Source organism: Salarias fasciatus, chromosome 14 (assembly GCF_902148845.1).
Source record: "Salarias fasciatus chromosome 14, fSalaFa1.1, whole genome shotgun sequence".
NCBI lineage: Eukaryota > Metazoa > Chordata > Actinopteri > Blenniiformes > Blenniidae > Salarias > Salarias fasciatus.
In genome coordinates this window covers 2,715,956-2,736,815 of record NC_043758.1, presented here as the reverse complement: position 1 = coordinate 2,736,815, position 20,860 = coordinate 2,715,956, and the positions used below count along the sequence as shown (strand labels likewise).

The following is a 20,860-nucleotide window of genomic DNA, read 5'->3' as shown; positions in this document are numbered from 1 at the left end:
TTCTGCAGGGTTCTCCTCCTCTGAGCCTGGTTCTGCAGGGTTCTCCTCCTCTGAGTCTGGTTCTGCAGGGTTCTCCTCTGAGTCTGGTTCTGCAGGGTTCTCCTCCTCTGAGCCTGGTTCTGCAGGGTTCTCCTCCTCTGAGTCTGGTTCTGCAGGGTTCTCCTCCTCTGAGCCTGGTTCTGCAGGGTTCTCCTCTGAGCCTGGTTCTGCAGGGTTCTCCTCTGAGTCTGGTTCTGCAGGGTTCTCCTCTGAGTCTGGTTCTGCAGGGTTCTCCTCCTCTGAGTCTGGTTCTGCAGGGTTCTCCTCTACTTGCTCATGATGAGTGTATGCAGATGACTGACTTGTGTTTGCTACAATAGAAATATAACTGAACTGCGTTGTTGTATTGTCCCATTGTCTTCTCATTGTCCCGTTGTCTCGTCTTGTTAGTGTCTTCCTTTTGTCTCGTCTCATGGCGTTGTCATTTTGTGTCCATGTGTCTCTGTGTTGTTGTGCTGTTGTCTTGCTGCGTTGTCATCTCGTTTTCTCGTGACGTTGCTTCGTTATCGTCTCTCTGTTGTCTCACCTCGTTGTTTGATGGTTTTGCTGTGTTGCAGTGACGTCTTGTTGTGTCACTGTTGCGTCCTCGTGTTGTCACTGTCTCGCTGTGACGTCTTGTTGTCTCTCCTCGTCTTGTTGTCTCGCCGTGACGTCTCGTCTCGTCCTCATGCTGTGACGGCTCCTTGTGGTCTCACTGACGTGTCATCGTCGTCCCGTTGTGACTTCATCCCACCGTCTTGTGACGTTGACGCTGACCGGCGGTCGACTTCCTGTTTCCAGCAGGGGGCGGGACGTGTGTCCGTCTTACAGCTGTTTCCTCAGAGTTCCTTCAGAGCAGAGAGACGTCCAGCGTGAGTCAACTCCTCCTTCATCGTCTCGTGATGCTGAATCCAGAAACCTGCTTCTGCTTTCAGGGTTTTAAACTGAAGGAAACACGTCTGTCGCTCAGAAGGAGGTTCTAGGAGAAAACTTCAACACGCTCAGAGAATCACAACCAGAACAGCCGGCTCCAGAACACCAGAACCGTTTATAGAACCAGGCTCAGAGCGGGACACTTTCTTCAGAACTGGACTCAGAGCGGGAACCTTTCTTCACAGCCAGGCTCACAGGTGGAAAATGTTCTTTTGCAGACGACTGTCTTGTATTCGCTGCATCAGTTTAACGTCACCTTCCTGTCGTCACCTGTGGAGACGTGACGTTGTAACGCAGAACCTCTCTGTGTGTGTGTGACAGATGTGTGTGTCCAGGTGTCTCCGCTGCGTGGGCATTTCTCTGGTTCCCATGGCGATACTCAGCATGCTGTCCAACATCCTGCTGCTGCTCCCCGAGCTGGACGTCCGCTTCCTGCTGGACGGACACGTCACCCGAGAAGCCGCCTGGTCCACCGGGCTGTGGGGGTCCGGGTTCCTGGTACTGCCCGGCACGCTGTTGTGTTGTGTGTTGTGATTGTGTTGTCACAGTGCGAGTGTCGTGTTGTGTCTGCTGAGGTTTCACAGTGACGCCTGCTTATTGTTCTGACCTCTGACCTCTGACCTCAGGTTCTTCTGGGAGCACGAGCTTTTGTTGAGAGCAGCAAGACGAGAGGCTGCTGGGCCTTCAGGAGTCAGGTGACAACGTCACGACACAACAGCATTACAAAACACAACGTCATGACACATCTCACTGGGGTGTCTCCTTCCTTCTGTCCAGATGTGTTGCCAGATGTTGTATTCCTGCGTGTGCCTGCTGGCTGCTGCCACCTGCTGTCTGGTCAGCGCCACTGGTCTGTCCCAGGGTCCTCTGTGTCTCTACAACTCCTCATCTGGACAGGTGTGGGGTGTCCCGCTGCAGCCGCGTCCCGACAGGTGAGTCTCCCTTCAGCCCGTCCCCCTGGACCCGTTCTGTCTCCCGCTGACCCCCCCCCCCCCCCCCCCCCGCAGTTACTCGGGATACCTGTACAACAGGACGCTGTGGACGGGCGTGTGTCTGAGTCCCCGGGCTGTGGTGCAGTGGAATGTGGTGCTGTTCTCCGTGATGGGCGGCAGCAGCGCCCTGCAGACCCTCCTGTGTGGGATCAACCTCATCAACTCGGTCCTCGGACTCCTGATTGGACACAGCTGCTGTCACAACAAGGTGGGGGACATCGCTGACCTCTGACCCCTGAAACTTCAGCTCTGGAGGCGATCCTCTGACCTCTGACTGACCTCTGCCTGTCTGCCTCCAGGTGTCTCCTGTCTCGGCGTGAAGTCGTCCTCCTGAACTTGACAGATTCAAACCTTATTTAAACACATTATTTATTTTATTTAAATTCCAACACGGTAAAATGATCACTGATGAATGAATGAATGAATGAATGAACGAATGAATGAATGACCTCTGTCCCTAATGTAAAGTGTATATAGCTTCTTTGACTGATGGACTGATTGATTTGTTTATTGATTATTTATAGCAGGGGTTTGTATTTCACATTGGACCTTTTATTCCGGTTTAAATCTGAATAAAGCTTGAGTCACACTAAACAATGCTGGTTGTTTTGTGTTGTTTTGGTGACCCAGTTAATGAGTTGCTGGTGTTGGGTTAAATCTTCAGGTTATTTTTATAAAGACTGACCCATTTGCTGGGTTACTGGTCGATTATTTTAGCCCAATTTCTGGGTTTTCATTGTTACGCACCATTTTGGGCTGTTTTTCAGACAGCAACCCATTTTGGGGTTAGAGGCTTGTTTTTTGTGTGTTGTTAAAGCGTTTTTTTTTTTAAGTGACTATATTATTGGAGAAAAGTCATTAACATTATTCATAATCACACATGAAATGCACCCTTTACCTTTTAAAGTGGTTCTAAATACTTTATCCCGCTGTATGTGGCAACTGTGACCATATATGACAATTTTGGTGGTAATAAATAAATAAATAAATTAATTAATTAATAAACTCTAAGGAAAGGACAGGCAAAGCTTTGAAACAGTGCAGTGGGCAGAGTTACTACATTTACATATTCTTGTCTAAATTGTCTTTCTCAATTTTTGATCTTAAGTGTATTTTTAATTGAATAAAACTCATTCCAACAAGAAGCCTAACGGGATGAGCCGGGAGTTCAGTGTGTGTTCCAGTAGTTCCGACCAGCTGGTGCAGTGGTTAGTCTCTATCCTCACTTCAAAAGGATCCTGGGTTCAAATACAGGATCCTGGGATTTCAGTTTGAGGTGAAGTTGAACCGGTTTGATGGATTCTCAGCGTTTCCCTCCTTCAGCCTGCTCCAGGCCTCATGTCTTCACGTTCACACGTTCACACACTGTCATTGTCTTGCTCAAGGGCACTCTGGCGTGCTTACAGAAAGGAAATCAATCCTGCAACCTTCCCAGCTCCACCACCAGAGCCACAGCGTGTGCGCGCGCGTTGGATGAGGCCCCGCCCCCTTCAGCCTGACGTAGGGAAACCTGTCCCCCTGAGTGACGTCGGTGGGCGGGGCCTGCGCGCGCACCTGTTGCTCAGGTAAATTCAACTGCGACACTGGGAGCCACCAAACCGGAAGGAGGTCGGACTCGGACTCGCGCTGTTCAGAGAGTTTCTCCTGTTTGTTGTGTGTTTTTTTTTTGTTCCCGCCATGAAGGGGCTCGTACCGGGGCTCCCGCTGCTCCTCCTGCTGCTCCTCCCGCTGCTCCACGGAGCCGCGCGGGCCGCCGCCGAGGACGGAGACAGGCCGCGGGTCCAGCCGCTGCTGGAGCCGCGAGGCAACGAGAGCCGAGGTGAGGACGGGCGTGTGTGTGTGTGTGTGTGTGTGTGTGTGTGTGTGTGTGTGTGTGTGTGTGTGTTTTAATATTTACAGGAGACCTTTTAGAGGGTCTAACACCTGGGCAGGTGCGTTGGTTTCCTCTCTCTCTCTGTTTGTTTTCAGGTCTAACTGGTTTGTCTACATTTCACCTGTGACACACCTGTGGTGGGCGGAGCCTGACTGTAAAGGAACAAAACATTCTCACCTGCTCTGATTATTGTTATCATTTTATTTCACTCTTCCAGAGTACTTTATTATTACTTTAAGGAAACGAAAGGAACCAGGTTCCCACGTGTACTGCTGAAGTGTGTGAGGAGAAACTTCCTGTTACAGTCTGTGTCTCTCTCTCTGTCTCTGTCTCTGTCTCTCTCTCTCTCTCTCTCTCTCTCTGTCTCTCTCTGTCTCTCTCTCTGTCTCTCTCTGTCTCTGTCTCTCTCTCTGTCTCTGTCTCTCTCTGTCTCTCTCTGTCTCTCTCTGTCTCTGTCTCAGACCACTGCCGTCTCCCTGCCAGGGTCGGTCCCTGCCGCGCTGCTTTCCCGAGGTTTTTCTACAACGTCACGTCTCAAACGTGCGACAGCTTCATCTTCGGAGGCTGTGAGAACAACACCAACAACTTCCAGACGGTGGAGGAGTGTCTGGCAGAGTGCAGCGGGGTGACAGGTGTGTGTGTGTGTGTGTGTGTGTGTGTGTGATCATGAAGCTCAGAGGACAGATGTGCGGTTTGCTGTGTGTGTGTGTGTGTTCAGGCAGTGTCCTCCCTGACGACTCGGCTCCTGCCTCTCCGGCTGCTCCTGCTGCTGTCAAAGCTCCGCGGGGGGCCCCTCCCCCTCCAGCTCCGACCCAGTCCTCTCAGAAGAACGGTACGTGCTCGCCGCCGTTTCCACGGCAAAACGCCAAACTTTGATTGTGTTTTGTTAATCTGTTTCCATGGCGACGGTGCTCGGAGACGCTGAAATCTCTCCTTAGGTGGAACTCTTTTAAGGGGTCCAACTCCATCTCCATGTAGTGAACAGTTCTTCTGCACGGTTGCCATGGAAACGGACATTGTCACGTAAATGCCAAATGTTTACATGACAGTCGTCGTCGTCATGGAAACACTTGTCCACGCTCACCAACATGTCCTTGTGTCCCACAGAGTCTTCCCCCGATGGACGAGCAGGTACGTCCTCCTTTCTTTGTTTCTGATGCACGCGGAGGCGCCTCCAGCCACCATGTGACCACCGAACGCCGCCGTTGTCCAATCAGAGCTGTGCGAGGCGGAGCCGGAGGCGGGGCCGTGCAGGGCGGCGTTCCAGCGCTGGTTCTACGACCGGAGCACCGGCAGCTGCCGGACGTTCGTCTACGGAGGCTGCAGGGGCAACAAGAACAACTACCCGAGCGAGGACAGCTGCGTGTCCAGCTGTGCAGGTGAGTCCAGGTGAGTCCAGCTGAGTGTCTCTGCCGTGTGACCTCTGACCCCGTCTCCGTCCGGCCCTGCAGTCCAGGTCCTGCCGTCCTCCAAGAAGCTCGCGGTCGACCAAGAAGGTGAGAGGAGTCGTCCTGAAGGGGACTGACAGCTCCAGGGGCATCGTGGGAAATGTTAGTGTGTGTCGTGACTGACTCGGGTCGCCTGTGTGCCTCAGACATCTGCTCGGCGACCCCTGACCCCGGCCCCTGCCGCGCTGCCTTCCCCATGTACTACTACGACGGCGCCAGCGCCACCTGCCAGTCCTTCCTGTACGGCGGCTGCCAGGGCAACGCCAACCGCTTCGGCACGGAGGAGGAGTGCCTGAGCCGGTGCAGCTCCGAAGGTAAACGCACGTCTGAGGCCGACCTCTGACCCCGACCTCCGAGCCCCGGGACGCCGCCGCTCAGACCCGTGTTTCTGTTCCAGGTGACTTCGACAGACTGGACCGGAAGCGCAGCCGCTGGACAGCAGGTGGGCCACTTCTGGTTCCGGGTCGGTCCCCCCGTCCCCCCCGGTCCCCCCCGTCCCTGGTCCCCCCGGTCCCCCCGGTCCCTCCGGTCCCTCCGGTCCTCCCGGTCCCTCCGGTCCCCCTGTCCCCGGTCCACTCACCGTCCCTCTCCTCTCTCTGTCCTCAGCTGTGTTTCTCTTCGCCACCCTCACCGTCATCTCCGTTCTGCTGCTCGCCGCCCTCATCTTCATCACGCTGAGACGCCACCGTCTGCCTCGCAGACCGTCTTCCTTCAGGTACCCTGCCGCCCCCCCGTGTCCCCCGGCCCCCCCTCGGTCCCCGGTCCAGACCAGGTCTCCTCTGACTGCTTGTGTTTCCTTCCTCAGCGATAAGGAGGAGCTCCTTCCAGAGGAGTCGTCCTCTCTGGACTCCCTGAGTGTCCCGGAGAGCCCAAGGCCACAAGCCAAGGCCTGAAGGGGGGGGGGGGCGCCACGTCCCCGAGTCCCCAGCAGGGGGGGTCAGCGAGTCCCCGCTGGGGGGTGATTACTATTATTGACTGTAGCTGTAAAGTTTGATCGGCATGAAGTCGACGGTGAATCATTTATTAACGTGATTTTAATTGAAGTTTTTAATGAGATTGAAGTTCTGTTACCGTCTTCCTCTTCTTCCTCTTCTTCCTCTTCTTCCTCCTCCTCCTCCTCCTCTCTCACTGCAACAGGTTATTCAGGTTATTAAGTTTTAATCAGATCGATGGTGATTCTAAAGCTGTTTTACTGCCTGCTGTTACTGTCTCCTCCTCTCGGCTCGCACCAATCAGATTTCTCTGAACTTGAAAATTCCTGAGATCCAAACTGAAACAGATTCAGGTCAAACAGGGAGTAAACTTCAGTTCCCATGATGCACCAGCTACCCGGAGGGTTTTTTTTTCGAGGTCTTGTAGGGATTGATCGGTATTATTTATTGTATTGAAGGGTTGAATTTTTCTGTAAAAGCGTTTCTGTGAACAATAAACTTTTTTTCCAGACTTCATCCCATGTTTCGTCTTCATTGTCGTCTCTTCACGTTGCACTTCGGGGACGGTTCTGCTGAATCATTGGGTTTGATTACATGATCAGTGCAGGATGGACCTGTTTGTTTCTGGAGCCGAGGTCACATTTACACAACGTTTCATTATGGGAACCATGCAGTGAGCATGTAGGGCCAGTGGTGGCGCTGTTGGTCGTTTTTGTAATGAATCAGCAGCCATTTTCAAAAAGTGTTATCAGTTGCTCTGAGCGATGTTGGCTTGTAAGCGGATCACTAAACACAACAAAAAGTTAGTCGGTCAACCAGGACCTGAATTGCCTTTCTTTTTTCTTTTTCTTTTTTCTTTTTTTTTTTTTTTTAACAGAGGTCAGAAATATTGGACAGTGTTTATAAATATAAACACAACCTATCAAAGGTTCTAGAAGACCTCAGGTTTGCCAGTTTTTTTTTGTAATTCAAGTGAGAGCTTGATGGTCAAAAGTTGAGGTTATTCCAGATCAGGGGAAAAGAAACGGTTGCTGTTGTCAGAGAGCTTGACTGAAGGTGGTGTGAGGACAGGTGAGGACAGGTGAGGACAGGTGAGGCCCGGTGAGGACAGGTGAGGACAGGTGAGGACCAGTGAGGACAGGTGAGGACCGGTTATGGAACCTGATCAGAACTTCTGGGCTTTACGTCATTAAATTTGTTTGATGTTTGTTCCTTAGGCCTAGAATGTTTCCCGTTTTGGTTTATTTGGACAAACATCAGGGAAAAAAAAATATCTGAAGCATTTCATATAATCCTAAAAAACAATTTTGTTAAAAAGATGTCATTTATGGACCAAAATATTTAATTTGAATTTTTTTTTTTTTTTTTTTTTTTTTTTTTTTGGTCTTTATTGCAAAGTTCAAATACATTTCGGCACCATTGACATTAGAAATACATCAGTCAAATCATTGACAGCCAAGAAAAGGAGATAATAGCAATAGGTTGAAATCAAACAAACCAAAAAAAGAAACCACAACTGCTCATTATATTAAGTTGAATTCCGAGAAACAAAAATTTCAAGACAGTATACGTCTGTTTTATCAATTAGTTTCAAAGATTTGGCTGAAATGTTGAGCTCATTCCTCCAGTGAATAACTGTGGGTTTGGTTTTAAAGAATCTGCATTTATGAATAAAGTGTTTATACAAGATTAATAACTTATTCACCCCATTATCTGCCCTTTTATCTTTCAAATTAATTCATTTGAGAAATAGTTGATGTAAGCTTGTTCTTGCCTGTGTGTGTCAGTCACATGAACGTGATGACGCAGTGTCTTTGACGTCATTTTTGAGCGCCCGTCCCGGAAGTGTGCGGCAGGAGCCAAAATGGCGCAGAGGTGCAGCGAGGAGGGGAAGCCTGAAGAAGCCCAGGAACCGTTAACTGGATGACCAGGAGACCCGAGGACTAGTTAACCAGCTGGCAGCTCAACTAACCAGGACTTTTTTCTGGCGCTGACCGCGTTAACCCGGCGGTAACCGGCACCGCAAAGACCGGAGACTCTTCACCGGAGCCCCTCCACCGTAGCCCATCTACCGGGGACCCTCCGCCGGAGCCCCTCCACCCGGAGGACCCCTCCACCGGGGACCCTTCCACCCGGGACCCCTCCACCGGGGACCCCTCCACCGGGGACCCGGCCTCAGGACCCAGGTATGCGGCCGGTCTGTGGGCGTTCACCGGCTACATGCTAACTTGTACTGGTGAGTCACGGGGGTTTGGACCGCTCCGCGCCGGGTTCAGGGAGACACCCGGACCCTGAGCCGGAACGGCACCGGTCCCGGTTCTCAAGCCGTAAACCTTCTGGTGGATTCCAGAGTCTAGAGGGGGAGAAAGCCTGGGAAGGAGGCCCAGGCTGAGACGAGGAGGGCAGGGAAGCATCTGCGTGCTGAGGTGCGTTTGATTCCAGGTCGAGATGGCCGAGCGGCGGGTGGAGTGGAAGAGACACATCTGTGAACAGCTGAAGCTCCGAGACCGGGTCCAGAGACAGAGCTTCGAGGAGATCGTCCACCAGTGTGAGTGGAGAGACACACACACACACACACAGTGAGGTGATGCAGCTGTCTTCGGGGGTTCAAATAACTGATGGTGTGTGTGTGTGTGTGTGTTTCAGATCACCGCCTCCTGGAGAAGTCCGACCTGCAGGCCGTCCTCTCTGAGAGATACCAGGCTGAGAAATATGAGTCCCAGAGAGGACATGAGAGCAGGTGAGATTTGGTCGCCTCTGATCATCTGGACAACACCCTGCAGGAGGAACGCTGCTCACACCCCGAGTCTGCCAGCTTCATCTGAAGCGCCTAGCTTACCGCTACGCTCTGCCAGCTTCATCTGAAGCTCCTAGCTTACCGCTACACTCTGCTAGCTTCATCTGAAGCTCCTAGCTTACTGCTACGCTCTACTAGCTTCATCTGAAGCTCCTAGCTTACCGCTACGCTCTACTAGCTTCATCTGAAGCTCCTAGCTTACCGCTACGCTCTGCTAGCTTCATCTGAAGCTCCTAGCTTACCGCGATGCTCTGCTAGCTTCATCTGAAGCTCCTAGCTTACCGCGATGCTCTGCTAGCTTCATCTGAAGCTCCTAGCTTACCGCGATGCTCTGCTAGCTTCATCTGAAGCTCCTAGCTTACCGCGATGCTCTGCTAGCTTCATCTGAAGCTCCTGGCTTACCGCTATGCTCTGCCAGCTTCATCTGAAGCTCCTAGCTTACCGCTATGCTCTGCTAGCTTCATCTGAAGCTCTGCTAGCTTCATCTGAAGCTCCTAGCTTACCGCTACGCTCTGCCAGCTTCATCTGAAGCTCCTAGCTTACCGCGATGCTCTGCTAGCTTCATCTGAAGCTCCTAGCTTACCGCGATGCTCTGCTAGCTTTATCTGAAGCTCCTAGCTTACCGCGATGCTCTGCTAGCTTCATCTGAAGCTCCTAGCTTACCGCTACGCTCTGCCAGCTTCATCTGAAGCTCCTAGCTTACCGCTACGCTCTGCTAGCTTCATCTGAAGCTCCTAGCTTACCGCTACGCTCTGCCAGCTTCATCTGAAGCTCCTAGCTTACCGCTCCGCTCTGCTAGCTTAATCTGAAGCTCCTAGCTTACCGCTCCGCTCTGCCAGCTTCATCTGAAGCTCCTAGCTTACCGCGATGCTCTGCCGGCTTCATCTGAAGCTCCTAGCTTACCGCTACGCTCTGCCAGCTTCATCTGAAGCTCCTAGCTTACCGCTATGCTCTGCCGGCTTCATCTGAAGCTCCTAGCTTACCGCTATGCTCTGCTAGCTTCATCTGAAGCTCCTAGCTTACCGCTATGCTCTGCTAGCTTCATCTGAAGCTCCTAGCTTACCGCTATGCTCTGCTAGCTTCATCTGAAGCTCCTAGCTTACCGCTATGCTCTGCTAGCTTCATCTGAAGCTCCTAGCTTACCGCTATGCTCTGCTAGCTTCATCTGAAGCTCCTAGCTTACCGCTATGCTCTGCTAGCTTCATCTGAAGCTCCTAGCTTACCGCTATGCTCTGCTAGCTTCATCTGAAGCTCCTAGCTTACCGCTATGCTCTGCTAGCTTCATCTGAAGCTCCTAGCTTACCGCTCCGCTCTGCTAGCTTCATCTGAAGCTCCTAGCTTACCGCTCCGCTCTGCTAGCTTCATCTGAAGCTCCTAGCTTACCGCTCCGCTCTGCCAGCTTCATCTGAAGCTCCTAGCTTACCGCTACGCTCTGCCAGCTTCATCTGAAGCTCCTAGCTTACCGCTACGCTCTGCTAGCTTCATCTGAAGCTCCTAGCTTACCGCTATGCTCTGCTAGCTTCATCTGAAGCTCCTAGCTTACCGCTATGCTCTGCTAGCTTCATCTGAAGCTCCTAGCTTACCGCTATGCTCTGCTAGCTTCATCTGAAGCTCCTAGCTTACCGCTATGCTCTGCTAGCTTCATCTGAAGCTCCTAGCTTACCGCTATGCTCTGCTAGCTTCATCTGAAGCTCCTAGCTTACCGCTATGCTCTGCTAGCTTCATCTGAAGCTCCTAGCTTACCGCTATGCTCTGCTAGCTTCGCAGTCACTGTGGTCTTTGAGACAAACTGCCAGTTTGGAGGGAAATTTCAATGTAACCAACTAGGCTCTAGTCTCTCTACACCTCCTAGTGTTCTGGAGGAGAACTGCTCCAGAGTCTCTAACCCGTGTCCCCGGTGTGTCTCCTCCCCCCCCTCCCCCGTCCCCGCTGTGTCTCAGTCCTGCCGACGCTGCTCGCTCCGACGCGCTGCAGCAGGAAATGTCTCAGATGAAGATCCGACACCAGGAGGAGCTCACCGAGCTGCACAAGAAGCGAGGAGAGGTGAGCTCAGGGCTCAGCTCCTCTGGGGAACATCTGGAGAACATCTGGACAAGGTCCCCAGATGTTTCTGTGATGATCTGAGATGTTCTTATCGAGTGACGCTGGCGGGCTCTTTGAGACATTTGAGAATCTTTTCCACGATGGCGTTAAGATTCTCCAGATGTTCCTCAGATGTTCTGAAGGTTCTCCAGATGTTCCTGGATGTTGATGACATCATCAAGTTCTTATTCACTGATTTTTTTTTTCCTGTGAAATGTTTTAATTGGAAAATGTAATCTGTGTGTGTGTGTGTGTCTCGCAGCTGGCTCAGAGTGTCATTGAACTGAACAACCAGATCCAACAGAAAGACAAAGAAATCCAGACCAACGAGGCCAAGTCAGTACACTCTCTCTCTCTCTCTCTCTCGCTCTCTCTCTCTCTCTCTCTCTCTCTCTCTCTCTCACATCCGTAGTGTTCTTCTTTGTTGTAGTAAATATAAGCACACAGTCCGTTGGCTGCAGAGGCTTTGGTATGAGGCTCCTCCCTCTGAGGCCCCGCCCTCTGAAGCTCCTCCCTCTGAGGCCCCGCCCTCTGAAGCTCCTCCCTCTGAGGCCCCGCCCTCTGAAGCTCCTCCCTCTGAGGCCCCGCCCTCTGAAGCCTCCCTCTGAGGCCCCGCCCTCTGAAGCTCCTCCCTCTGAGGCTCCGCCCTCTGAGGTTTCCATTTCCTGCCCAGCAGTTTATTTTAAAACCGGTTCTTCTCGGTCCTGTTTCTTACCTCTGGCTCATGATTGCATCTTATGAAAGCTTTTTGTTTTCCTTCCTTCTTTATTGTGGGGTGGGGGGGAGCGCGCATTTGCTTCCGGCAGGCCTCCCTTGAAAATGAGACCCTGGGTCTCAATGTAGGAATAAAGATTAAATAAATCAATCAATAAAATCATTGAAATGTTCTTGAGAAAGGATGATAAATCACCTCACCTGACTGACTAACAATAGTTTAAACTTTAAAGAAGGGCTTTCAAAAGATACATTTTTTTTTAAAATCACAATTAATCGTATTATTTCCATTGGTAATCTGTCTTTGAATTGCATCTTTTAAATCAGGGGTGTCCAACCTTTTTTTGACCCAAGGTCTACTTTTCAAATAGCCGACCCCTCCAGGGTCGGCCAGTCCAGAGCCGACATCACAAACTCACAACACAGCTGCACATGAGCAATGGCCACAGCTGACCTTTATTAGTATGAACCAGAAAAAAAAAAATCACTTCCTCTCATTTGCACAGTTAAGTATGCCCACTCTCACCCACACACACTCTCACCCACACACACACACGATGAGCAACAACAGCCAAAATGAGGAACAACAGCTATAACTTGGCTTTGATTATTGGTATGAACTCAATGGAAAAAGGAAATGGCTTGCTCCCGGGGAGCCCTGGGCCTGGGAGGAGGCGGCGAGGCGAGCTTGACATTGTCCGGAGTGCAGGAGCCGACTGCAAGGTGGCCATCAGTCATTTGTGATCTGTTCTTGGACTTGATGATTATCATGTGTGGTTCTCATAAGCGGATCCAAAGTGAGCTGTCAGGTTGAGGGCGCGTCTTCTGAGATTAGGGGTATTTCTCCTCGTTTCCAGAAGGATCCATCCTCTCCAGGAGGAACGGAGGAGGATGTGCATCGTTTTCCTCTAAGTGCGCACGGAAAAGCCTTCTCTGCAGACTCCGGGCTCGAACTGAACACAGTGTCCGTGCAGATAGCATCTCGCCCTTCATTCGTGCCGTCTTCCCTCCCGATGCTCGCTGGTGACTGATGCAGTGGTGATTCAGAATATCGGGAGAAGATTCACTTGGTTTCAATGTGCACTGAAGCCATTTGTGCGGCCAGCCAGCTGTAATGGAAATCGGCCAAATTGCAAATAATAACATTCGCAAGCGTCGCTATCCCTCCTCAGTTGCTCCTTCGTGTCCTCGGCCGTGCCTTCACATCGCCGTGTGGCGGTACTGCCAGACTTTCGTATACTTTTAAGGGCATTCACAATTTCGGCTTTAATTTTAAAGCCGTTGAACAGACTCCAGAGAGCCGTCCTTCCAGGCCTCGCCGTGGCTGAACTGACTCGCCCGGGAAGCAGCAGCGGTCGAGCTGACCGGTGCGAGGTGTTTGAAAGTTCCCTGCCTTCCAGCGAGCTGTTTCTTCAGTTTGTCCAGTTGTGTGGCGCGTACAGCCGTTCTTGGAGGGAAATCCTTTTCGTACAGTTTGGCGTGCGTGGCCTGGTAATGTCGCCCCACATTCCCCTTCTTTGCCGCCGTTTTAGTGCAGATCAGACACTCGGGATTTTAATCGTACAACACACCACGTCATCTTCCTCCCATTCAGGATCAAAATGGTCGATTTTGGGTCGTTTTGCCGACGCCCCCGCCATGTTGACACGCCGCACCGCTGATAGTCAGCTGACGAAAAATTCCCATCATGCATGAAGTGCTGCGTGTGCGCACAGACACACATTGTTTTCTTCTTTCTTTTTTTAATCGCACAAACTTTTTTCTTTTTGTGTGTGTCTTTGCCCCTTCACCTCGCGGTCTACCGGGGGACGCTCCACGACCGACCGGTCGACCGATCAACTGGTTGGCCACCCCCGTTTTAGAAGTTGTTTTGCATTTGAAGGCAGTTTTCAGTCCAAACCATCGGTTCATTGTTGAAGTTTCAGCACAGCGACTTCCTGCAGCCGCTGATTTCTGACCGGAGCGTCTCGATCGGGAATCAAGACACAGAAACAACTTCCTTTTGACCTGGCTGGATTTCCTTTCAAAATAAAGCGTCATGGAGACCTTAATACTGAATCCAATGTCTACGTTAAAAATACTGTTTTCAAACTGGGAAAAAAGCTTAATTAAGAGATTAATCACGATTCATAAACATTAATCTTGAGTCATCCCTGCATTAATTAATCACAGTTAATGAGATTAACTGGTTGAAGTGGGGCGGAGCTCAGGTTGACAGCGGAACTGTTGGTTTCAGGATGCAGGAGTATCAGCAGCAGATCGCCAGTCTGGAGGGAGACTGCCGGGAGCTGAGGAGCTACCTGCAGGTGAGACACACACACACACACACACACACACACACACACACACATACACACACACACACTGCAGCAGTTTGAAGTCTGCGTCTCCGTCTCAGACGAGCTGAAGGTCGGTGATGAACAGTAAAAGGTCTGATTACCCACAATCCTCTCCTGCGGCCCTCTGGCTCCCAGCAGCCCCCGCTGTCTGTCCCGTCATGCTCCAGTGCTGCATGGCGGTCCAGCGGCTGCTGACACACACAGGAAGTGACATCACGGCGAGGCTGTTCTCAGAGCGGCGGCCTCCGTGTGACTGACCTCCGACACAACCAATCAGCACGGAGCGCGGGGCCGCGGAGGGGGAGGGGGGCTGATCTCAAGTTTTCAAGCTGAGGCCTTCGTCGTCACGGTTACCGTTGTCCCGGGGGACACGAGCCGCGGGTGGAGCGGTGACCGTGTGACTTCCTGCGCAGGACCTGGAGCGGGCCAATCAGACGCTGAAGGACGAGTACGACGCCCTGCAGATCACCTTCTCCGCCCTGGAGGACAAGCTGAGGAAGACGACGGAGGACAACCAGGAGCTGGTGTCCCGCTGGATGGCCGAGAAGGCTCAGGAGGCCAACCGGCTCAACGCCGAGAACGAGAAGGACAGCAGGTACCGCGGGAGGGGAGGGGGCGGGGCTTCCTAGGCCCCATACAGGAGGGGGCGGAGCTTCCTGGGCCCCAGCGAGAGGGGGGGGTGGGGCTTCCTGGGCCACAGCGAGAGGGGCCGGGGCTTCCTGGGTTCCATACAGGAGGGGGCGGGGCTTCCTGGGTCACTGGCGAGGGGGCAGGGCTTCCTCAGTCTCCCGTGGTGAGGGGGCGGGGCTTCCTGGGTCACCTGAGAGGGGGCGGGGCTTCCTGGGTCACCTGAGAGAGGGGGCGGGGCTTCCTGGGTCACCTGAGAGAGGGGGCGGGGCTTCCTGGGTCACCTGAGAGAGGGGGCGGGGCTTCCTGGGTCACCTGAGAGAGGGGGCGGGGCTTCCTGGGTCATGTACAGGAGGGGGCGGGGCCTCTTGACTCACCTCTCTTCTTTTTTTCCAGGCGCCGACAAGCCAAACTCCAGAAGGAGCTGGCAGAAGCTGCCAAGGAGCCCCTCCCTCTGGAGCAGTGAGACACTTTACCTGCTGCTTACTGAGACAGGGGGAACGGGGGACGTACTGTGCTGACGCCTGTCTTCTCTCAGGGATGAGGACATCGAGGTTTTGACCGATGACGGAGGGAAGCCTGGAGGAGGAGAGACGTCCCCCAGCAGGACGCTCAGCAGGACTCCCAGGTCAGAGCGTCCACGTCCTCCTCAGCCAATCAGCACCTCCGCTCCTCCAGACCACACCCCCTGTCCTCACAGTCCCTGTCTCCATACAGCAAGAAAATGTCCCAGCAGCCTCCTGGCGGTCTCCTCGACTCCATCTCCAATATTTTTGGGTAGGTCGATCCGTCCCTGTCCGTCTGCCTCCTTCAGACTCTCGGTTCTGGTCTTCGGGTCTAGGTCTGGACCGTGTGGTTCTGTCCTGTGAGATCTGATCCTGTCTTCTCCCCAGCAGGCGTCGAACCGCCAACTCTTTGAGCACGTCGCCGGAAAGTACCGAGAACCCGTCCGGGGTGTGCGCCGAGGTCCGGGTCCCGACCACGGCCCTGCACGTCTTCGTGAGTCCAGTCAGGGTCCGCAGAGCCGGGGTCCTCCAGGTCCAGACCGCCTGGTCCGCTGATGCCGTGTGTGTGTGTGTGTGTGCGCGTGCGTGCAGGATGCTCATGACGGCGAGGTGAACGCGGTGCGCTTCAGTCCCGGCTCTCGTCTCCTGGCGACCGGCGGGATGGACCGGCGGGTCAAGCTGTGGGAGGTCGTGGCCGGTGAGTCGGTCTGCGTCTCCGTCTCAGACGAGCTGAAGGTCGGTGATGAACAGTAAAAGGTCTGATTACCCACAATCCTTTCCTGCGGCCCTCTGGCTCCCAGCAGCCCCCGCTGTCTGTCCCGTCATGCTCCAGTGCTGCATGGCGGTCCAGCGGCTGCTGACACACACAGGAAGTGACGTCACGGCGAGGCTGTTCTCAGAGCGGCGGCCTCCGTGTGACTGACCTCCGACACAACCAATCGGCACGGAGCGCGGGGCCGCGGAGGGGGAGGGGGGCTGATCTCAAGTTTTCAAGCTGAGGCCTTCGTCGGATCGTCCAATCAGAGAGCAGATCTGTGTCTTCCGTCTGTCCTCATGGTCGTCTCCTGTCTGCAGGACGCTGCGAACCCAAAGGAGCTCTGACTGGCAGCAACGCCGGAATCACCAGCATCGACTTCGACAGCGCGGTGAGTCCCCTCCGTCCGCCCGTCCCGTCCCGTCCCGCCCTGCCCCATCCCGTCCTTTCCCCCTCTGATCCGTCCCGCCCCGCCCCGCCCCATCTCTTCCCGTCCCGCCCCCCTCTGATCCGTCCCACCCCGTTGGACTTGTTGGACTCTGTCCTCTGCGCTCTCAGGGCTCCTACCTTTTGGCCGCCTCCAATGACTTTGCCAGTCGTATTTGGACGGTGGACGACTACAGGCTGAGGGTGAGTCTGCTGGCCGCGTGTCCGGATCGATCACGTGACCAGACGTCTCACCCGTCTCCCCCATCGCGTCCCCCGTGTCCCCAGCACACGCTGACGGGTCACAGCGGGAAGGTTCTGTCCGCTCGCTTCCTGCTGGACAACGCCCGCATCGTGTCCGGGAGCTACGACCGCACGCTCAAACTGTGGGACCTGCGCAGCAAAGTGTGTGAGTGAAGGGCGGCGTGAGGGCGGGGCCGCCGGCCGATTGCCCGACCGGCCGTCCGCGGACTGACGCGTCCTCACCTGTCCAGGTATGAAGACGGTGTTCGCCGGCTCCAGCTGTAACGACATCGTCTGCACGGAGCAGTGCGTCATGAGCGGACACTTCGACAAGAAGGTCCGCTTCTGGGACATCAGGTGAGTCGAGCGGCGTGAGGACGAGGACCCGGCGAGGGTCCAACGTGTCCCTCAGACCTGGTGAAGGACCGTGGTGTCCCTCAGGGCGGAGAGCATCGTCAGAGAGCTGGAGCTCCTGGGTCGGGTGACGTCTCTGGACCTGAACCACGACCGCACGGAGCTGCTGAGCTGCTCCAGAGACGACCTGCTGAAGATCATCGACCTGCGGACCAACGCCGTGCGGCAGACCTTCAGGTGAGTCCCCTCTGGGCCTGGTCTCCAGGGTCCAGGTCCCGGTTCTGACCGACTTTTTCTGTGTTTCAGCGCTCAGGGCTTCAAGTGTGGAGCGGACTGGACTCGAGTGACCTTCAGGTACGGTCTCCCGAGGACCTGGTCTCCTGTGGACCTGGTCTCCTGTGGACCTGGTCTCCTGAGGACCTGGTCTTCTGAGGACCTGGTCTCTTTGAGGACCTGGTCTCTTTGAGGACCTGGTCTCTTTGAGGACCTGGTCTTCTGAGGACCTGGTCTCCTGTGGACCTGGTCTCCTGAGGACCTGGTCTTCTGAGGACCTGGTCTCTTTGAGGACCTGGTCTCTTTGAGGACCTGGTCTCTTTGAGGACCTGGTCTCTTTGAGGACCTGGTCTTCTGAGGACCTGGTCTCCTGAGGACCTGGTCTCCTGAGGACCTGGTCTTCTGAGGACCTGGTCTCCTGAGGACCTGGTCTCCTGAGGACCTGGTCTCCTGAGGACCTGGTCTCTTCTTGACTTCACCGCTGCTGTCTTTCAGTCCTGATGGTAGTTATGTGACCGGGGGGTCGGCAGACGGCGCTCTCTACGTCTGGAACGTCCTGACAGGGAAAGTGGACCGGACTCTGGACCGGAGCCACAGGTGAGGAGACACTCTGTCCCCTCTGTCCTCTTCCTGACACGCCAGGGCTCCCCGCCGGTCGGGGAGTTGCTGCAGCGACGGATCCTTTCCTGGATTTTTCCCTTTAAATGAAGCCGAAGTGCCGAGAGTTACAGGAATGTGAGACAAACGCCCATCCCGAACAGACGGCAGGGTTATCGCTCCGTGACAGGACTCTACAGCCCCTTTCCCACTGGCCAAAAAAACCCGTTTAAACCCGCTGATACCCGGCTCCTCACGGCAGTGTAAAGGGTTTAGTCTGCATTTAGACCCGGGTCGTTCTGCCCTGCAGTCGTCCCGGGTTTTTAACGGGTCGCTGCTACCGGCGTTTTAGTGGGAGAGGGATACATCCGGGAACTTGCGTGATGACGTCAACGCGGCGCGGCTACGTTAGCGTTAGTTGTTGTTTCTGGACACAGCGGGAGATTTCCTTCGTCAGGATGACCCAGTATTGGCGAGATAGCGAGACCAGAGAGCTTCCCCTGATCCGGGGGAAGAGGAGATTTGTCTACAGGCAACGGGGACTGTCCTCTGCTGCATTGTTTACTTTCGTTTTGCTCCGTCGCGCTGATGATGTCATCAACGTGGGACACCATCAGCGCGGGAAAACGCAGCGACGCGGCTCGCCAGCAGGAGGTGAGACCCGTGTCTGCAGGCGGTGGGAAAGGAGTCTAGAAGCACTCAAAGAATTTGTTAGCGGGTGGAAAACACGGTTCGAGCCGCTAGCTGCAGTGGGACAGGGGTGTATCACGGTGTCCAGTGGTCAGAGGACGGCCGGGATCCTCAGGTTCTGGCCGTCTTTTATAAACCTGATGTTTCCGGTGTGGCGGCCGAGCGCCGACCACTCTGTACTATTGTGGTTTAAGAGATCCCAGATGAGTCCGGAGACCTTTAGGAGGAAGAAGACCGGCTGTTTGCTGACTTGCTTGTTCCAGGACTGAAACCACTCCCAACAGGACGGGAACGAGCTCCAAGAAAAAAGAAACCGCTCAGTCCCGGAAGAGGAGCGGCGTGAGGAGCAGCAGGATTCTACCACCACGTGGCAGACGCCATCTTCAGTCTGGAGTGGTACAGATCGACCGTCTGGCCCTCCTGCTCTCCCCACAGCCAGCAGTTCATCTGCTGAATGGATTTCTCTCAGTTCAAGTCAGTCGAGAAGAGACCTGGAGGAGGACTAGTGTCTCATAAAATGTCCCTGTCTCTGTCCCCCCGTCTCTCTGTAGCTCTGCCATCAACTCGGTGTCCTGGTCTCCTTCGGGGTCGTACGTTGCCAGTGTGGAGAAAGGCAGCCGGGCCGTCCTGTGGTCAGACATGTGAGGCAGGCAGACGGGGACGCTGTCCTCTGATGAAGGTGTCCTCCCACTCAAACTGAGGAAGACACGTCTCTAATGGACACTTGGTTTTTTTTTTCTTTTTTTTTTTTTTACCTGTGAAGTTTCAGTGGCTGTCACTCACCGAATAAAGTCTGAGCACTTCTGAGTACTGATTGTAATCTGATTACATTTGTCTGCGTCTCTTCTTCTCCCGTCTCCATGGAGACCAGGAGTCTGGTCCACATTCCTGAGTCCCGCTGCAGTCAGCACTCAGACTGCTGAGTCTGACGGGAGCTAATCAGCTCAGCACACACACACACACACACACACACACACACACACACACACACACACACACACACCGGAAGCATTCACGCCTGCACCTCATCATCATCCTCATCACCATGTGACAATGCTCTGGAAGACTTTGGTGAACGTTTCCGTAGAAACGGTGAAAATTCTCTGAGCATTAAGGCTGTCCGCCATCGATCCGTCGCCATGGTTACACTGTCGGCCATCTTTGACCAGGTGACACTGAGTGATGTTTGAGTCGAACTGGTTCACGTCATGGAACCTGCTACACACACTAGTCAGTGTGTGTGTGTGCGACAGACTCAGCAGGTTCTCTGGGATTATGGTGGTAATCTGGGTTCTGCTGACTGTCGCGCTGCAGATTATAAGTTTGGCTCCGGGATGAGTTCAGGTTCCCTCAGTGTTCGTCTTCCTCACCTGCTGCATCCTCTTCATCGCTCCTCTTCAAGGTAAGTGTGTGTGTGTGTGTGTATAGATTGTGGGTTTTTGCTCGAGTGGTCAGTGTGGCTGGACCGCCATGCGTGAAAGGTCTAAAAAAACGACTGAAAGGTTGAAACATGAAAAGTCACTCGATCCTGACGAGAACAACTCAAGAACGGCGAGAACAAACTACAACCGTCCGGGTTGGGTTGGCGCTACTGAGGCAACTTCTAAATTCCTGCCGGTGGATCAAAGCGGGACCCAGAGGGACCGGGAGAAAACAGAACTACCTCCTCCTGGTGCCTCCCAGCTTATCGGCACGCTTTGTGTCGTCGTCTCTGTTTTTTGGTGTTTTCTGTGGCCGAGACGTTGACCGTCTGTGACGCAGGCCATCCTGTCCGGAGCCAGTCCGGGATCGCCGTCTGCAAAAACCTCCAGAGAAATTCTACAGCCAATCTGAAGAGACCCGAGTCAAACCCCACAGCGCGGCACTTCCTGTCTTTAGAGTGGGCTGGACCGGACCGGAGGGGGACGGAGGAGACACCGGGGGACATCGTCCTGTTATTTCTGGTACTTCTAGTCGTCATGTCTCATCAACCGGCCTTCCAGATACCGCTCTCTCTGAAGGAGAAAGAAAACAAACACACTGAGCCGGAAAACCACAACGAAGACATCACCAACGCTAAGCTAAAGCTAAGCTAATGCTAGGCTAAGCTAGACAAGAGATTCAAACGGTGGAGCTGGAGCTGAGCAAGCTACGGTTAGCAGGCTCTGAGTTACAGAGAACTTCTGGCTGCGAAGATTCCAGAAGATAAAGACAGACCACTACCAGGAAGTGACATCATGAAACAGGAAGTGACTTCATAACCAGTTGAAATGGGATGTGACA

At 53.8% G+C, this 20,860-nt stretch overlaps 3 protein-coding genes and 2 non-coding genes across 7 annotated transcripts; all 5 read left to right on the top strand.

Moving 5' to 3' along the window:
• The first annotated feature begins 1,085 nt into the window (after positions 1 to 1,085).
• Positions 1,086 to 2,378, top strand: LOC115400437 (transmembrane 4 L6 family member 5). The gene is made up of 6 exons (XM_030108304.1): positions 1,086 to 1,148; positions 1,273 to 1,449; positions 1,578 to 1,646; positions 1,729 to 1,883; positions 1,959 to 2,151; positions 2,243 to 2,378. The coding sequence occupies exons 2-6, from the start codon at positions 1,273 to 1,275 to the stop codon at positions 2,261 to 2,263; spliced, it is 615 nt and encodes a 204-aa protein (XP_029964164.1). The 5' UTR covers positions 1,086 to 1,148; the 3' UTR covers positions 2,264 to 2,378.
• Positions 2,379 to 3,588: 1,210 nt separating this feature from the next.
• On the top strand, positions 3,589 to 6,712 carry spint2 (serine peptidase inhibitor, Kunitz type, 2). Its single transcript, XM_030108290.1, has 10 exons — positions 3,589 to 3,762; positions 4,278 to 4,448; positions 4,535 to 4,648; positions 4,924 to 4,947; positions 5,034 to 5,195; positions 5,268 to 5,312; positions 5,411 to 5,578; positions 5,662 to 5,706; positions 5,871 to 5,979; positions 6,070 to 6,712. Exons 1-10 carry the CDS (start codon positions 3,621 to 3,623, stop codon positions 6,155 to 6,157), a joined length of 1,068 nt encoding a protein of 355 aa, XP_029964150.1. The 5' UTR covers positions 3,589 to 3,620; the 3' UTR covers positions 6,158 to 6,712.
• Positions 6,713 to 8,042: 1,330 nt separating this feature from the next.
• On the top strand, positions 8,043 to 19,423 carry atg16l1 (ATG16 autophagy related 16-like 1 (S. cerevisiae)). Of its 3 annotated transcripts, none has more exons than XM_030108271.1 (20): positions 8,043 to 8,382; positions 8,639 to 8,744; positions 8,843 to 8,936; positions 10,934 to 11,036; positions 11,338 to 11,411; positions 14,026 to 14,095; positions 14,542 to 14,723; positions 15,152 to 15,217; positions 15,294 to 15,383; positions 15,473 to 15,532; positions 15,652 to 15,754; positions 15,853 to 15,958; positions 16,336 to 16,406; positions 16,574 to 16,645; positions 16,730 to 16,850; positions 16,936 to 17,041; positions 17,126 to 17,275; positions 17,345 to 17,392; positions 17,807 to 17,908; positions 19,150 to 19,423. In XM_030108271.1, the coding sequence occupies exons 2-20, from the start codon at positions 8,645 to 8,647 to the stop codon at positions 19,241 to 19,243; spliced, it is 1,812 nt and encodes a 603-aa protein (XP_029964131.1). In that variant the 5' UTR covers positions 8,043 to 8,382; positions 8,639 to 8,644; the 3' UTR covers positions 19,244 to 19,423. The 3 variants fall into 3 exon arrangements, with proteins under 3 accessions (XP_029964131.1, XP_029964129.1, XP_029964130.1); XM_030108269.1 differs by having other exon boundaries at positions 15,649 to 15,754; XM_030108270.1 differs by lacking the exon at positions 8,043 to 8,382 and adding an exon at positions 8,411 to 8,432 and having other exon boundaries at positions 15,649 to 15,754.
• On the top strand, positions 14,198 to 14,465 carry LOC115401258 (small Cajal body-specific RNA 6). The gene has a single exon (XR_003932889.1).
• Positions 15,996 to 16,263, top strand: LOC115401259 (small Cajal body-specific RNA 6). The gene has a single exon (XR_003932890.1).
• Positions 19,424 to 20,860: the final 1,437 nt, after the last annotated feature.

Excerpts from the sequence above, each read along its gene's own strand:
- LOC115400437 (XM_030108304.1), top strand. The coding sequence starts at position 1,273 with ATGTGTGTGTCCAGGTGTCTCCGCTGCGTGGGCATTTCTCTGGTTCCC. Across the intron at positions 1,647-1,728 it reads GCTGGGCCTTCAGGAGTCAG|ATGTGTTGCCAGATGTTGTA; the intron begins GTGACAACGTCA and ends CCTTCTGTCCAG. Across the intron at positions 2,152-2,242 it reads ACAGCTGCTGTCACAACAAG|GTGTCTCCTGTCTCGGCGTG; the intron begins GTGGGGGACATC and ends GTCTGCCTCCAG.
- spint2 (XM_030108290.1), top strand. The coding sequence starts at position 3,621 with ATGAAGGGGCTCGTACCGGGGCTCCCGCTGCTCCTCCTGCTGCTCCTC. Across the intron at positions 5,579-5,661 it reads GAGCCGGTGCAGCTCCGAAG|GTGACTTCGACAGACTGGAC; the intron begins GTAAACGCACGT and ends TTTCTGTTCCAG. Across the intron at positions 5,980-6,069 it reads CGCAGACCGTCTTCCTTCAG|CGATAAGGAGGAGCTCCTTC; the intron begins GTACCCTGCCGC and ends TTCCTTCCTCAG.
- atg16l1 (XM_030108269.1), top strand. The coding sequence starts at position 8,645 with ATGGCCGAGCGGCGGGTGGAGTGGAAGAGACACATCTGTGAACAGCTG. Across the intron at positions 14,724-15,151 it reads GAGAACGAGAAGGACAGCAG|GCGCCGACAAGCCAAACTCC; the intron begins GTACCGCGGGAG and ends CTTTTTTTCCAG. Across the intron at positions 16,407-16,573 it reads GCATCGACTTCGACAGCGCG|GGCTCCTACCTTTTGGCCGC; the intron begins GTGAGTCCCCTC and ends CTGCGCTCTCAG.